At 42.5% G+C, this 16,789-nt stretch overlaps 3 protein-coding genes across 7 annotated transcripts in view; all 3 read left to right on the top strand.

The window, feature by feature from the left end:
* The window catches only part of PKD2L1 (polycystin 2 like 1, transient receptor potential cation channel), a 35,302-nt gene extending 35,016 nt beyond the window's left edge, over positions 1-286 (top strand). The window contains exon 16 of the mRNA XM_047762678.1: positions 195-286. Within this exon, the coding sequence (XP_047618634.1) occupies positions 195-286 (92 nt within the window). The remainder of the gene's footprint in view (positions 1-194) is intronic.
* A 1,452-nt stretch (positions 287-1,738) lies between these two features.
* BLOC1S2 (biogenesis of lysosomal organelles complex 1 subunit 2) lies at positions 1,739-8,285 on the top strand. Of its 3 annotated transcripts, none has more exons than XM_047761773.1 (5): positions 1,739-1,827; positions 2,199-2,315; positions 3,991-4,110; positions 5,592-5,696; positions 7,360-8,285. In XM_047761773.1, the coding sequence occupies exons 1-5, from the start codon at positions 1,773-1,775 to the stop codon at positions 7,389-7,391; spliced, it is 429 nt and encodes a 142-aa protein (XP_047617729.1). In that variant the 5' UTR covers positions 1,739-1,772; the 3' UTR covers positions 7,392-8,285. The 3 variants fall into 3 exon arrangements, with proteins under 3 accessions (XP_047617729.1, XP_047617731.1, XP_047617730.1); XM_047761775.1 differs by lacking the exon at positions 1,739-1,827 and adding an exon at positions 1,835-2,009; XM_047761774.1 differs by lacking the exon at positions 1,739-1,827 and adding an exon at positions 2,001-2,120.
* A 3,348-nt stretch (positions 8,286-11,633) lies between these two features.
* Positions 11,634-16,789, top strand: part of CWF19L1 (CWF19 like cell cycle control factor 1) — a 34,347-nt gene continuing 29,191 nt past the window's right edge. The window contains exons 1-4 of one of the 3 annotated variants that reach the window (XM_047760654.1): positions 11,634-11,741; positions 14,729-14,813; positions 15,678-15,756; positions 16,275-16,376. In XM_047760654.1, coding sequence (XP_047616610.1) covers positions 11,719-11,741; positions 14,729-14,813; positions 15,678-15,756; positions 16,275-16,376 — 289 coding nt within the window. In that variant the 5' untranslated portion in view covers positions 11,634-11,718. Of the gene's footprint in view, positions 11,742-13,719; positions 13,779-14,728; positions 14,814-15,677; positions 15,757-16,274; positions 16,377-16,789 lie in introns of those variants that run through there. The other 2 variants (XM_047760655.1, XM_047760657.1) reach the window with 2 other exon arrangements.

Genomic DNA, 16,789 nt, shown 5'->3' with positions numbered 1-16,789 from the left:
AAAAACAACAACAAGAAGAAGTAAAGAAAGGGAGGGTAATGACTTTTCTAAGATCTGGATAGACATGCTTTGTGAAAATAATACAGTTAAGAGAATAGCTGTATCTAGATGGCATCCTACTTGCCAATGAGTCTTTTCCTCTGTACATCTGGAGATGGGCTGCTGCACCCCTGAGGTTCGTGTCTTCCCCATAGGGTTTCCCTGTGAAAGAGAAGGGGGAGCCAGAGAGGAGAGGAGACTTTCTCCATGGGAAGATTACAGCATTGCCAAGGCTCTGGAGCGATAACCTCCCCCAGCCTTCCCCAACAAAGTCCACGAAGGCTCAGTGAAAGAGCCTGCCTCCGTGCATGCTACTGAACACCGAGGGGGCTGTAAACCAGGACAGAGATGGAGCATGAGGAGAATCCAGCAAAGAAATAACCTCAGGATTCTGAGATCTTTGGACAAAATGTGGGGGAGCTGACTCTGTCCTTCCATAGGACAATGTGGGGACATGTCACAAACCTGTTGCTTATCAATAAACATCCTTAGGAAAACTAGGACTTTGCACTTGTTTCTGGGAATGCAGGGGGAAGAAGAGGGGCTGGAACTGTGAGCCATCCTTGTACTTGGGCTGGAGAAAGCTCATCCCTGCTGGGAGGTGTAGAGTTGGGGCAGCGACATCGTGAAGAAGATGGGCTGTCCCAGGGATCCTGAAATACAAATTTCTGGCTCATAGGAATGGTTTGAAATGGTTGGCACTGTGACTGTATCATTGGAGAGAGTAGAGACGTGGCCTAAGGAGACCTGGTCCTCAGAGGGAAGAGAGTAAGGGGTATGTGTGTGTGTTTGTGTGCCCGCACATGCTTTAGGGTGTGGGTCGTGGGAGAATGCAGGTGGAGGATAACTAGGGATAAGACAAACCCCCCCACACCAAGATTTCAGGTGTAAAGGGCTGTCTCCCGAGAGCTGCTATATATCTCTTCTCTCTTCCCTTGTGACCTCTATCCCTCCCTCATTTTGCACCTTCCATTGCTTCTCAGTCTCTTTTTTTCATCAATTCCTTTCACCCGCTTCTGTCAAATACAGTTCTCCCATCCTATCAAATATACTCTGTACATTCAAAAGTCTTGTGCAACAGCTGAATGCAATCAAGATAACCAGAGTATATCCTCAGCCCTAGAAAAGTTATCTCAGCTTTCTTCAAGAAAGGCTGTATCAACTGAAGAGAAGTGGGTGCCAGCCTGCAGTTTGAGAAAAAAAGTCCAACGAGTTGATGTTAACCCAGAACATTGGAAGAGAGAGTATTTTGGCTCAGGGATCATGCCTACAGGTTTCCCTGGATAAGACTATCTTCAAAAGCATGGATTTCCTGAGCAGTCTTTCAGCCACTAAAACCAGCTGGGTAAGGATTCTCTGCGTAGGGGCTGACTCGTCTCCGTCACTTCAGCCAGCAGGCCACTCTGGGCTCGATCCACCCCATGAGGTCTTGGGTCTTCCTAGACTAGTTAGTGATCCCTCTGCCAGTGGCCACAGGATTGGGCGCATCCTTTGTTTCACACGTCGGGCTCTTGACTATGGATTGACTCACGAAAGCCTTTTTTAGCCTCAATTTCGGCTTAGTGTTTACGCCCTAAGCTTACATTCTCTTAGTGCTCATTACCCTTTCACCTGCGGTACAATTTAGCCCAGAGGCTCGGGATCCCAGGGAAACGAACCCAGGGCAGGGAGGGCGGGGCACGCCCGGCACGCATGCGCAGGCACCCGAGAACCGGAAGCAGCTCCGGCAGGGCATGGCGGCGGCGACAGAGGGAGTTCCCGCGGCTCACCGAGAGGAGCCCGTTCGAGGTATGTGGAGTGAATGGGGAGGAAGTGTCCTGTGAAAGGGCTGAGGCTCCGGGTACGGACCTGGAATCCCGGAGCTCACCTGACGGGAGCAGGCATGTCGGAGAGGCGCTTCTGTGTGTGCGTGTGTTTGTTCTGTCAGGACGAATGAGAAGCTTCGGCCGCGGGATCGAGTGTGAACTGAGGTCAGTGCAAGGGAGCAGAGTTGGCATGTCAGGTGGGGCAAGGACGAGGCGAGGTACCTGAAATTATGGTACATGGAGAATGGAGCCGCTTTGATGGAAGGACAAGTGGAGGTGTGTGGGGAGAGCCTGCTTCGGCTGGATTAGGACCGGGTGTAGGGCGGGGCCCTTACTCATTCTCCTTTGATCCAGATGATGCCGCGGTGGAGACTGCTGAGGAAGCAAAGGAGCCCGCTGAGGCTGACATCAATGAGCTCTGCCGGGACATGTTCTCTAAAATGGCAACTTACCTGACTGGGGAACTGACGGGTGAGGCGGGAACTGGGTTGATTCGGGTAGTGCCGGGCACCACTTGCTGGAGCTGGGGTTTGGAGCAGGTAGACCTGTGAGGTGCCTTAGCAGCATCAGTCTGTGGCTCCCTCCCTAAACCCACACACCCTGAAACAATCCTGTTGCAAGTTTGGGGAGGTCATGAATGGGTAACAAAGAAGCCCAAGTCTACTGACATCAACTGCCTGTCTTTCTGCCTCACTTCTAGATTTCTCTATGCCTTAGTGTCTTCTCAAGAGGTAAACGTATTCCTATTCTTGCCAAGACAACTCCTCCTGCTGTGCTCTTGGTCCCAAATCCTTCTACCTCATTAGGGCCTCTCTTCATCATTTCCTTTCCCTTGCTTTTCCACACTCTATCCCGGCACCTTCCTCTCTATCTAGAAACATATTCAGGTTTCCTCCAGCCCCAAAGCACTCTATTTGACACCCCACATCATTTGCTCAGTAAAGCAAAGGAGCGTCACAGCTAACCCTTTCGAAAGAGTAGCCTACATTCACTGCTTCCTCCTTGTCACCATTCACTCATGTAAACCCTTCCGGTCTGGTCTCTGCTCCCACCATTCAGAGAAATTACATGCCCCAAGGCCATCATACCCCTTAACTATCAGCTCCTAACCACCAAATCTATGGCTTTTTCTCAGTTACTATCCTCCTAGACCTCCGTAGTATCTGACAGGCAGTTGATGTCAGTAGACTTGGCTTTTGGGAAAGTTGGAGTAGGGGCTATTTGCTTTGTATAGGGATTGGGAAGGGAAATGAGGATGTGTGAAGCAGGCAAATGGTTTGAAAAAGTCAGTGCATAAAATGCAATGTTGGGAGTTCCTGTTGTGGCTCAGTGATAACGAACCCAACTAGTATCCATGAGGACGAGGGTTCGATCCCTGGCCTCGCTCAGTGGATTGGGAATCTGGTGTTGCCATGAGCTGTGGTGTAGGTTGCAGAGAAGGCTCAGATCTTTCATTGCTGTGGCTGTGGATTAGTCAGGCAGGCTATAGCTCTGATTTGACCCCTAGCCTGAGAACTTCCATGTGCTGCAGGTGCAGCCCTAAAAAGAAAAAAAAAATGCAATGTTGAATCAAGTAATAAATGAGTTACTAAGATGTGTTGAGTTCCTAGTTGATTTTATATATATGTTTTGATATATATGTATTTATGCTGCAGTCTGCCAAACTATATGTTTTCATGTTGTAGAGGTACCAGGACTGTTTCATTTCCTTTTTCTTGGTACTTGAGTTTATCATTTCCCTTTCTAACTAAGATCCTGAACTTCTGGATTTTATTTGGTTTAAGTAGTTTGCTGATTGTTGCCTGAGTTTCTACTTAGATATTCATAGTCCATAGGCTGAGTATAAATGTCATAGATCAAAAGTGGCCTGCTTGGAGTTCCCTGGTAGCCTACCGGTTAAAGGATTGGGTGTTTTTACTGCTGTGGCATCGGTAACTGCCATGGCATGGTTTTGATCCCTGGCCTGGGAATTTTTTTATGCTGAGGGTGCAGCCAAAAAGAAAAAAAAAAAAGAAAAAAAAGGAGGGAGGGCCCCTTTCTTTGACATTCCCCAGGTCCTGCCTTGAACTACTATTTAGTAGTTAATTCCACATTCCAATGATATAAACACATCTTAAAGGCATCACATCTTCTGTTTGTTTTAAAGCCACCAGTGAAGACTATAAGCTCCTGGAAAATATGAATAAGCTTACCAGTTTGAAGTATCTTGAAATGAAAGATATTGCTATAAACATAAGTAGAAACTTAAAGGACTTAAACCAGAAGTGTAAGTAATAATTTTTACAATTAAATGTATTTGTATTTAATGTTTTTTTGTGCTTGGGGAAGTGGAGAAGGGAAGGGAATATGGCCCCTGTCCCCAGAGAGCTCATTTTCTAAAAGTGAATTACAAAGTTAGGATGAATTTTTTCTGGAGTTCTCGTCATGGCTCAGTGGTTAATGAATCTGACTGGAAACCATGAGGTTGCAGGTTCCATCCCTGCCCTTGCTCAGTGGGTTAAGGATCCGGCATTGCCGTGAGCTGTGGTGTAGGTTGCAGACACAGTTTGGATCCCACATTGCTGTGGCTCTGGTGTAGGCCTGCGGCTACAGCTCCGAATCGACCCCTGGCCTGGAAACCTCCATATGCTGCGTATGTGGCCCTAGAAAAGGCAAAGAGACAAAAAAAAAAAAAGGATGAATTTTTTTTCATTCTGAGCATTAGTGTGCTTTGCTGGTGTGGCTATTTTTACTTCTTCTTTTTTTTTTGTCTTTTTGCTATTTCTTGGGCTGCTCCCGCGGCATATGGAGATTCCCAGGCTAGGGGTCGAATCGGAGCCGTAGCCACCAGCCTACATTAGAGCCACAGCAACGCGTGATCCGAGCCGCGTCTCCAACCTACACCACAGCTCACGGCAACGCCGGATCGTTAACCCACTGAGCAAGGGCAGGGACCGAACCCGCAACCTCATGGTTCCTAGTCGGATTCGTTAACCACTGCACCACAACGGGAACTCCTATTTTTACTTCTGAATCTTGATTTGATCAGTATATTCCTGGAAAAATGGGGCAAAGGAAAGGTGGCCAGATTCTAGTGAATTAATTTAACAATGAAATCCAGGGGTTCCCCTCGTGGCTCAGTGGTTAATGAACTTGACTAGCATCCATGAGGACGCGGGTTAGATCCCTGGCTTCAATCAGTGGGTTAAGGATCCCGAGTTGCTGTGAGCTGTGGTGTAGGTCACAGACTGAGTTGCTGTGGCTGTGGTGTAGGCTGGCGGCTATAGCTCCGATTCGACCCCTAGTCTGGGAACCTACATGTGCTGCGGTGCGGCCTTCAAAAGACAAAACGAAAAACAAAACCAATAAAATCCATAAAGGACTACTCGGTAGCAGAAAGCCAGAACATCTATAAATGGCAAAATGCTACTTTAGACTGGTAGAGTATATTTTTACATCGACTTGCATTTCTGTTCCCTATCTTTTGAACTCTCTTTCTTGGTCTGGAAAGATTACTTGAGGAGCAGGAATTTAAAAGAAGAAAACTGGCAGATAAGAGAGATATAACTTTGTCTAGGTCACAGTTGTGCCTGATAAGCTAACTCTACCAGTCTTCTAAGGCATTGCCCTGCTGGTGATCAAAATCATGTCACTCCACCTACTCTGTCTTAGGCAGAGCTGGAGAGACACTAGCGTTCTTACTTTCCACTCTTTTCTGCACTCCTTGTTGATGCCACATAAACCCGTGGTCTATCTTTGTTTTTAAAGATGCTGGACTGCAGCCTTATCTGGATCAGATCAATGTAATTGAGGAGCAGGTAGCAGCTCTTGAGCAGGCAGCCTACAAGTTGGATGCGTATTCAAAAAAACTGGGTAACCATTTTTACTTCTGTTTTGATTTGATGAAAGTACCCTCCTGCCAATATGACCTTATCTAATATGGTAGGTAACGTTTATGGTGTGCGTACAGTGTCTCTTTTAATCTTCACAAAACCTCTTGTGAGTAACTTTTTATTCGTATTGGTAATAAAATAACGTTTCCTGAGTACTTAGCAATATATCAGGCACTGTTCTTAGTTCTTTGCATCTATTATGTTTTTTATCGTTTTATCCTTTAATCTGTGAGGTAAGTACATGATTTTTATCCCCATTCTATAGAAGAGGAAACTGGTTGAAGGGGTTATAATTTGCTTAAGGACACAAAGCTAGTATATGGAAGAGCCATATTCCAAACTAGGTCTGATTGACTACAAAGCTCTAGCTCTTAAATGTGGTTCAGCAGGCTAAAATGTCTTTAATAATGCAGATATATGTCTTAAAAAAAACAGAATAGGAGTTCCTTTCATGGCTCAGCAGAGATGAATCTGACTAGCATCCATGAGGACAAAGGTTTGATCCCTGGCCTCGCTCAGTGGGTTAAGGAACGGGCATTGCTGTGAGTTGTGGTGTAGGTTGCAGATGCGGCTCTGATCTGGCTTTGTGGCTAAGGTGTAGGCTGGAAGCCACAGCTCCAATTCGACCCCTAGCCCAGGAACCTTCATGTGCTGCAGGTGCGGCCCTAAAAAGACAAAACAAAAACAAAACAAAACAGAATAGTTGAGAGAGTTCCTTGGCAGCCTATTGGTCAAGGATCCAGCATTGTCACTGCTGTGACTTGGATTGCTGCTGTGGCACAGGTTCAATCCCTGGCCTGGAAACTTACACATGCTGTAGGTACAGCCATAAAAATATAAATAATAATGCAGTTGTTTTTAACCTAGATATATTTTACAGATTATTTTATTTTTACCATTGACAGTTATTGACAATGTACAGTCAAGAGATTGGTTTGTAGCAGACTGAGATTTGACATGGGTGGTAGTTAATAATTTCCTTTTCCACAGTTAAATTCACTGAATGATGACTACAACTAAATTTACTAATGGTGAAGGCATTGTACCAGATGCTTTCAAGGTTTTGAGGAAAAAGGGAATCGATAACATTAAGAGATTTTTTTGATAGTATTTTAAATTTCTGTGTCTTTCAGAATTGTTTTTCCTAGAGTGAGGGATATGAATAAGAGGATAAAAGGTGAAACATATACTCTTGAGAGTTCTAGTCTGGCTCCCAGAGGGTACCTGGGATAGAGGCTCAAGAGGCAATTTCCTGTGCTTTGAAAGGCACCTAGTGGTTCAAGTGCCAGTAGACCTGCTTAATCCTGGTGGAGCCTCTGAGCAGGTGCTGGTGACAAGGTTAGAACTTAGGGAACTTGTTAACACAAGTTCTCAGTTCTGTGTGTGTATATTTGACTCCTTAAGTTGTGCACACTGATTATAATTGGACAGATACACAAATATCTGTCTTTAGCTACTATGATGGTTAACCTTTGTGGTATGCCTGTAATTTGGATACAATTTGGACAGCTAGGAAGACTGAAATTATTAGATTGTTTAAAAATGTCTACATTTTGGAATTTGCCTAGAAATGCTAACTAAAAAGTATCTTTGTAAGAGCCAACTTTAAAAGATATAACTTTCTCTCCCTCTCCCTCCTGCAGAAGCCAAGTATAAGAAGCTGGAGAAGCGATGAAAAACTTACTCCTGTGGGACAGTCTTTTTTAATATGGGAAGAATGTTTTATAAGACCTGAATCCTAAGGCCGATGAATTGTCAAAACTCCTTAAAAGGCAACTGTGTGTTTGTCCTAGAAAACATCACAACATTGGAGTAAACTGGAGAAATGTGGCTGCTCCTGAACTTCTGTTGAGGCAGAATCCCTCAGAAACTCACACTTATAACTCCTTACCTTTTACTTGAATGTCTCATCATCCATTCAGGACAGAGTCTCTCAAAGTTTGGGATAAACCTGGCCTTGCCAATAGGATCAAATGAGAGGACCTATTTTGCCTGGTAGTTGTTGTACACTGTATTATTTTCTTAAATGATTGGTTTTGAATTACCTTATAAATGGTTGTTTTTCCCTATTAAGGATGCTAATGTATTGCTAACAAGAGCCTAAATTAAAAAAGGAAAACAAAACAGTCCTTTTTTTTTTTTTTTGCAATGCCTGTGGCATGTGGAAGTTCCCAGGCCAAAGACTGAACCTGTACCACAGCAGCAACCTGAGCCACTGCAGTGACAATGCTGGATCCTTAACCCACTAATCCACAAGGGAATTCCAAAATAGTCTTATTCTTAACAGTTTGTCACCTTGTGAATGTTGGTAATTTTCCATAATGTTGCAAAGAACAGAAAAATCTTAAAACAATTTCAGGCCAAGTCATCTTGACTGAGCAGGGACAGTGAAAGGAGTGTTGTGAGAGCTTGGTATATGCAGTGGGCACCCCCTGCCTCTTCTCTGCAGTCTTTTGCCTGGGGATGGATGACACCTTTACATGTGCTCCCTTTTGTGTGTATGTGTTAGGTGGGGAGGTAGGGCTGCCAGTTGGGCTGCTGCTCATTAAATAAACGGTTTTATAGAATATCTTCCTGCTTGTGTCTGTAGAATCAGGGGAGCTTCTGTGGACCTGATTGGCTTCGTTTCAGATTAAAGACGTCAGTGGATGGAGGATACCGACTGACCAGTCTAATTTGGAAGATAGGCAACCATATCCAGAGTTGGGTGTTAGCAGTTAGGGAGGTGCCTGAGGTCCCCAATTCCATCTCTTAAAGAGTTCTTAACTTTGTTTCTGTCATTTCCTACCAGTTATGTTCTAGCCCACCATCCTTTATTCTCTGCTTCTCTGCCTGTTGCTATGGTCTTTTCTCATTGTAACTATCCTTACAACCCTCTGTCCACACTGACACACCTATCTTTCTAAAATGTAAACTGGCCACATTACTCCCACCACTTAGAATCCTTTCATGATGAATAAATAAATAAGAAAAAAAAGAAAGAATCTTTTCATGATTTCTGATGGCCTCTTTGAAAAAGCCAGACTTTTTTAAAACTTAGAAACCATAATTTTAATAAATATTTCATATTGCTTTTTTTTTTTCTGAGGATGGACTAGTCTACTGTAATTCCCTTTGTTTCTTTCTTTTTTTATTTGCAGCACCACCTGTGCCATATGGAAGTTCCCAGGCTAGGGGTTGAATCAGAGCTCCAGCTGTGGCCTACGCCACAGCCACAACAATGCAGGAGCTGAACCACACCTATGACCTACACTGCAGCCTGTGGCAACGCCAGATCCTTAACCCACTGAGGGAGGCCGGGATTGAGCTTACATCCTCATGGATAATAGTTGGGTTCTTAACCTGCTGAGCCACAAAGGGAACTCCCTCTTTCTTTATTTTTTTTGTTTTTTCTTTTTAGGGCCGCACCTGTGGCATATGGAAGTTCCCACCAGGGGTCAAATTGGAGTTGCAGCTGCTGGCCTGTGCCACAGCCACAGCAATGCAGGATCCAAGCCGCATCTGTGACCTACACCACAGCTCACAGCAACACTGGATTCTTAACCAACCAAGCAAGGCCAGGGATCAAACCTGCATTCTCATGGATACTAGTTGGGTTTGTTACCACTGAGCCACAATGGGAACTCCACCCATTATTGATATGTTCAGATTTTCCATTTCTTCATGACTCAGGCTTGGTGGGTTATGTTTTTCTAGGAATGTATCCATTTCTTACAGGTTGTCCAGTTTGTTGGCAGATAATTGCTCATATAGTCTCATGATTCTTTGCATTTCTGTGGTCTTCCTTTAATTTATAATTTTATTTGAGTCCTATCTGTGTCTTGGTTAGTTTAACTAAAGCTTTGTCAATTTTATCTTTTCCAAAACCAACTCTTAGTTTCTGATGAAACTTTTCTATTGTTCTCTATTTCATTTATTTCTGTTCTAATCTTTATTATTTCCTCCCTTCTGCTAGCTTTGGGCTTAGTTTATTCTTCTTTTTCTAGTATCTTGAGGTATAACGTTAGGTAGTTTGAGATCTCTTTTTTCTTGGTATAATCATTTATAGCTATATATTTTCCTTTTACAACTGCTCTTTCTTTATCCATACATTTTGGTTTGTTATGTTTCCATTTTCATTTGTCTCAAGATTTTCTTTTTTGTTTTGCCCATTGGTTGTTCAAGAGTGTTATTTAATTTCCACGAGTTTGTGAATTTCCAATTTCCTCCTATTACCAGAGTCTAGTTTCATGACATTGTGCTCAGAACAGATACTTGATGTAATTTCTGTCTTCTTGAATTTATTAAGACTTGTAGCCTAACGCATGATGATTGCTTGTTTCTTGTGCGCTTGAGAAGAATGTTTCCTAAAGCCAGATTTCTTAGCATGCATGCAATATTATTTCGTATTACTCTGACACTTAATGCTGTATTCAGCCATCTTGAACAAACTTAAATTCTCATGGATGAATTGTTTTTCACAAACTTTCTATTTTATAATAGATTTAGATTTGCTGGAAAATTGTAAAGATAACACAGAATTCCATATATGTTAAAATGTTTGGAGTTCCCATCGTGGCTCAGTGGAAACGAATCTGACTAGGAACCATGAGGTTGTGAGTTCGATCCCTGGCCTTGCTCAATGGGTTAAGCTGTGGTGTAGGTCACAGATGCTGTTTAGATCCTGCATTGCTGTGGCTGTGGTGTAGGCCAGCGGCTGTAGTTGTGATTTGACCCCCAGCCTGGGAATCTCCATATGCCTCGAGTGCGGCCCTAAATAATAATAATAATAATAATAATAATAATAATAATAAATATAACAATCCCATGGATGAGTTTTCATATGTTACTGTTATTTTCTCTTCCTGAAATTATTACCTGCCCATGTTTGACAAGCTATTAGTCTTCTTCAGGATTCAGTTTTCATCTCCACTCCTGGGCTGTGCTATATTACCCCCAAAGTAGAAAAAATTACATCTTTAGCATGCCAGCAGTACAGGGGCATCAGAATTTATGGGAGAGTTAACTTGATTTTTCCCAAAAAAGCATAGTAGTAGTTGTGAGGAAAACCAGAAATTTGTTCTCCCTGAACTTATTTTAAGTTTTAGTTCATTTTTAATTGCTTGGCTGCCCGTGGTGAGTCTTCCATGCCCCTCAATTGTCAGGAACTCTCCTTTGTTTCCATCTCCTTAACTGTTGTCATCTACCAATTGGTCTGAATTCTCAAAAAAAGCCGATGTCATGAAAAACAAACTAAAAAGAGGCGGAGTGGGGGGGCGGCTACTGTGGATCAAAAGACAAGATAGAGCAGAATCCTAGTGAGAAATTTGATTGGATCTTAAAACAAATAAAGGTATAAAATAAATTTGGGGGGGAACAAAAGAACTTTTAAATATAAATGTGTGTTAGGTGAATATTATTGAACTAATGATTATTTTTTTAGGTGTATTAATGGTGTTACGGTTGTGTCAGAGGATGTCCTTATTCTTAGGTAATACATGCTGAGATACTCCGGCTGTTTTCAATTTACTTTCAAGTGACCCTGACAATAAAAGTGCTATGCACTCCGAAGGACACAACGGGGAGGGAAGAATAAATCTGTCAACTTGTTGACACTTATGAATACAGGCGATGGCCATTATTCTTTTGACATTTTGTTAAGTTTGAAACTTACAAAGATCACGTGTGGAAGAAGTTTGTGTTTCCCACGAGGGTAACATGGTTAGGTTGGGGCCATTGTTGTGCCAGGAGCTTTCTAGCAGCTCAATAATTTCAACTGCCCCAAAATAAGTTACAATCGGAATCCTTTTAGTCAGTCCCTCTTCCTCCTTCACGCTCTTGGTGGATTCCTCCTCGAGGCAAAACGACCTGAGAGAGGCTTCTGTCCCTCTGCGCTCTCCGTAGGTAACTGAGCTTTCATTGGCTGGGCGTGCAGACGGCTTATTGCTGTGTGACTGCATTTCATTTCCCGGAGGAGCGTGCGTTCGCTGAAGCAGGTCGTTGTAACCAGGTTGTTAGGGCGAATGGCTCAGAAACCGCTGCGCCTGTGAGTGACCCTGAGTCTGAAGCGTCTGTGTGCCTGTGTGCGTGTGTGTGTCTCTACCGGTTTTTCTCAGAACGGAAAGGGTGGAGGAAAAGGGGAAGGAGTGGGATCCGGGCATTGGCTGGTGAGATGCGATCGCGTCTTTTCCTGGCCGGGGCCGGCCTCTTTTCCAGGCCATTTTCGCTTCCGAAAAGAACTCTTGGCAGCCCTAGCTGGGATAGGCAGAAGCTCCCAGCGTCAGGCCTCCTCCGTGTTAGGCCGTCCTGACCTCTGACATTTCCTCATCATTTCTCCCCGGCCTATATTTATTAACTAAAAATTGCAGGCATGGGGTTTATTGATGGGCCCTGGGCCGTGATGGACAGGAGAGAGAAATAGGGCCTGTGCCTTGGCGCGCTTTTTGACGGGGTGGTGAGGAGAAGGCTTTATCCAGCCATTCATTCAACAGTATTCACTGAGCAGTTGCAGTGTGCCAGGTCCTGTGCTAGACGTTGCATAGATGGAGTTCCTGGCCTGATGGATCTTATAGTTTAGAGGAAAGGATATCAGAGAATCCAGAAACATGTTGAATTACAGTCCTGATAAATGTTGGGAGGAAAATGTTCATGATTCTGGGAGGGTGTATATAGGATATTTAGCTTAAGGTGAGGCATCAAGGAAATGATGATTGAACCTTGGTTAATAGTTTTGTCCTTATCCTAAAAATGCCATTGCAATGTTTAAGAATGTCTTGGCATGATCAGATTTTCGTTTTGGAAAGCAATTCTGGCTGTACTGTGAGGAACAAGTAGAGCCAAAGTAGAAGACAGCTAGGGTTAGGTAGAGTGACGACAGTGGAAAAGTGTCAGGATTCGAGTTTCCTAAGCATAAGACATCAGAGTTCCCTGGTGGCCTAGCAGGTTAAGGATCCGGCGTTGTCACTACTGTTGGGGTCACTTCTGTGACACGAGTTTCTATCTCTGGCTGGGGAACTTATGCATGGGTGCAGTAAAATAAATAAATAAATAGAAAAGAAAAGAAAAAAGGAGAGGACATCAACAGGGTTTAGAGATGGTTTGGTTATGAGTGAGCAGTCAGTACTGTCCTGGTCCTAGATTTCTTTCTTCAGTGGAATGGGAAGCATGGGAAACGGGTCCAGATGAGAAGATGATGAATTTTAAGATGTGTCTTACGATGTACAACCAGGCAATGGCTCTCCCCAAAACAGATGTAATTCCATGTGACAACTGCTATGAGAGAGGAAGTGCAGGATCCTGTGGGAGCACCAGGTAACTGGTAGAGGCTGGAGGGCTTCCTAGGAGAGCTGGTGCTTAGAAGACAGCTCTGAAAAGCTGTGTGGGTTTCTAAATTTTTGAGAAGAGGACTTTCTGAGCTGGTCAGGAAGGCTTTAGAGATATGCTCAGCCTTGAAGGATGGGAAGAATTTAGACTCAAGATGGGTAGTGTGGGACTGTTGGGAGAAGTGAGTACTCCAAGGGAATGGCAGAACCAGAGCGATCAGTGTGACATAGGGAAGATTTCTGTTATGGAAACTGGGAGAAAGCACTGGGAAGAGAGATCAGGGAGTTGTGGAAAGCAGTGGTTCCTCAGGCAGTGAGTTGTCTTAATGTTGTTGAGGAAAGAACGTTAAACTGTTGGCCTTATGTAAGATGGACAGGAAGAGGGAAGGTATTAGAGGAAATGTAAGCACATTCTCTACGTCATATCCAGTAGCAGATTCATTATATTTCTCTCTGATTCTGCCTCTGTCATAACCACAAGACTCTCAGTTGCTCAGCCTTGTAATTCTCCATTCTTCTCACTCCAGTTTGTGTTCAAGTTCTCAGAATTTTAAATTTCTCATGTTTCTCTCCTCCCTGTCTTCATTTGACATTGCCCTCTTTGCTGGTATTTTTGCTTATAGTCACTTGTTTCTCTAGACTATCTTTTACACTGTTACTAAAATGATCTTTCTAAAACAGATATATTTTGTCTCTCTCCAGCTTGAAAATATTCAGTGATATGGACAATAAAGCACACCAGAAAGACATAGGATAAAACAGTAAGAATGGCAATCTTTCAAGATTAGTTAAAAGACTTTAAGAAAATATGAGAAGTGGAAAAACCATACATATCAGAATTATAAAAACTCAGAAGAGTTCCCTGTTGGCTCAGTGGGTTAAGGAGCCAGGGTCGTTACTGCTGTGGCTTGGGTCACTGTGGTGGCATGGATTCAACCCTTGGCCCTGGAACTTCTGTATGCTGCCGGCATGGCCAGGAAAAAAAAAAATCAACTCGGAAATGAGATAATAGACCAAGTTTCCTCACAACTTAGGGCCAGTTCACCTTACAAATTTCAACTCATGCCGATTTCTACCTCCCTACCCCCTAACATTTTACATGTACCTCCTATTATTGCCCTTTTTCATATAAACTTATCAGAGTATTTTCCCCTTCCCTGATTGTGAACTCTTTGAGGTTTGAACTGAGTCTTCCTCTTCTTTATATACCTAACATATCTTTAGCATAGTACTTGCCATATTGCACTTAGCAAGCATGTTGTAGCTATCCAGAGTGTGTTTGTTGAATGGATGACCGAAGACCTGTGCTAAGATAATAACAGTGGAAATGAAAAGGTCAGGATGACTGTGAAAGATACTTGTAAAAAAGGGATTGATGAGATTTGATGATTGGATGGAGGGTTTTTGACTTCTGGTAACCAAGTCAGTAGTAGGTCCATTCACAAACTTGGCAGTGAGAAGAAGCTGGCTCAATTTTGGAGGGAAATGTAGGCTTAATTTTATATATGGTGAGTTGAAAATATTGTTGAGACCTTTAGGTGGCGCTGCCCAGTGGTCATTAATAGTTCACATGCATTGAACCTCTCAGATAATTTCAGAAAGACTAGGTCGCATAGTTCCCTGATCCAGGAAGACTAGTATATACCATTATCTATCTGGCAGGCCTATTTGTGTGTCCTGAATTGCCTTAACATTTGTCTCTTCTTTGCAGCTTGGCTTGTGGCGATGTTGAAGGAAAGTTTGATATTTTATTCAATAGAGTTCGAGCAATTCAAAAGAAAAGTGGAAGCTTTGATGTAAGATGTTTCTTTTTACTGCATTTAATTTGACTGTTGTAATCAAACATACTAAAATAAAGTTTGGGCTCCTTTATACATTTCTCAATTGAACCCACACTCTCCTTTTTTTGGCTAGATTGAGTTCCTTTTGTGAGCATGAGAATTCAGTAGCTGAAGGGTGGTTTGGGTTGTTTTTCACACATTAGCGTTTACTGTAGACCTTTTTATACTTTTTGAATATGAATCTCGTTACTTTTTTACTGTACACAAAACTGAAAACAGACTAGCAAAACTTCCCTAAATGGTTCTGACCACTGGGTTTGGGAAGCACAGATGTAGTTCATGACTATGTGGTATGGGTGAGGTCAGATAGTGTATGTGCAAATGCTTCACAAACTAAAGAGCCCTTTGTAATTGTTGTGTGTGGTTGCCCACTAGACTGTAAATTCTTAGAGTCCAGAAGAGTATTGTAGGTATGGGAATAATTTGTTCAATGGGTTAAAAATTGAGTAGGACAACCAGCATACAAGAAGTGTGTCCTTTATGCCCTATATCTCTCAGCATATCTAATATTTAAAGTTTTGTATTTCACAGCGGGATTCTTCGACATTGATTTCTCAGTTTCTCCCTGACCCGCTTGTTCCCTTCCCCAGCATGAATCTGACAGCCAGTGAGCCAAAGTTTAGTAATTTGTAGAATCAGACTAACTGTTCCAGTTGTTGCTAAAGAATTATGTATAGCAATTCTTTAAATTGACTAAGGAGAAAACTGGGTTGAGATCATTAAGTAGGGTAATTAGCTGTAGCTGAATAATGTTACTATCAATTATGTCCTGTTTGATATTTAAAAATCTCATATATCTGTTTAAAAAACTCATTTTAGCTGCTGTTGTGTGTAGGAAATTTCTTTGGTTCCGCTCCAGATACTGAATGGGAGGAGTATAAAACTGGCGTCAAGAAAGGTACAGAACATATTTTTAACATAAGATTACTAACAAAGTTTCAGGGCTGCATGGTTCTTGCTGGGTTGTTTTTCACACATTAGTGATTTAATTTAAAAGTTTGCCTTTGACCTCTGCATTGACCTGGAAAGAAGGCCTCTGCATCCAAATGTTGATGTATTGAATTTGGTTGGATTTAGTTCCAGGAAAAGAATTTTCTTCTCCATAGGAAGGAGCTGAATCAATGCAACCAAATATGTGCCCTTTCCTTTTTCCAGTTGCAGTGTTTTTTAAGCTCTTTTGGATCTGTGTTTTCCTAACTACATTGACCATCTTCTGTAAAATGTTACTTCATCAGCTTATACCGTTTAATAGCCCACACGGTTGGGTGTAGGATATCCTATGCGGTGAGCATGTTCCATATATAGGATTGCAGACTCTTTACTTCTGCTATGAGTGCTTTTCCTGTGGGGAAGCAGTTCTCAAGTTCTAAAGCAGGTCTGGTAACTATCTGATGTCATGTCTGTTTCTCTCACTAGCTCCTATTCAGACATATGTGCTGGGTGCCAATAACCAGGAAACAGTAAAATATTTCCAAGATGTTGATGGGTGTGAATTAGCTGAAAACATTACTTATCTGGGTAAGTTGATATTTTGTGTGCTTGTAATGAACATAACATGTCCCAGGAAATTTGTGACTGGGTTCTTCTGTCATTACTGCTTGAGAGAATGGAGATCAGGGGGTTTCTTTCTAAAGTCTATGTCTATACGCTTAAGACCACAGTATTTTTCCTCTGTTGTCTCCCTCCTCGCCTCAGTCTCCTTGTAACTTCTACAACCCATATGTACTCTTTCAGCCAACTAGAGAAATAATCTACTTGACTACAGTGTTTGGAGTACTTAAGGTATAAATTGTGTTTTAAAAAAAAATTCCTTATATGTGGTCTCACCATATAACATTGCTAGATATATACAGTGTTCATTAAACTCCAAATTTCCTATAGTTCTAGGTTTCATTAAGGTTTTGAAAAACTCAAGTCTTTAGTGCTAATCC

The sequence above is a fragment of the Phacochoerus africanus genome, chromosome 15 (genome assembly GCF_016906955.1).
Source record: "Phacochoerus africanus isolate WHEZ1 chromosome 15, ROS_Pafr_v1, whole genome shotgun sequence".
NCBI lineage: Eukaryota > Metazoa > Chordata > Mammalia > Artiodactyla > Suidae > Phacochoerus > Phacochoerus africanus.
The sequence above is the reverse complement of the archived record's forward strand: the minus strand, read 5'-3'. Positions and strand labels throughout refer to the sequence as shown.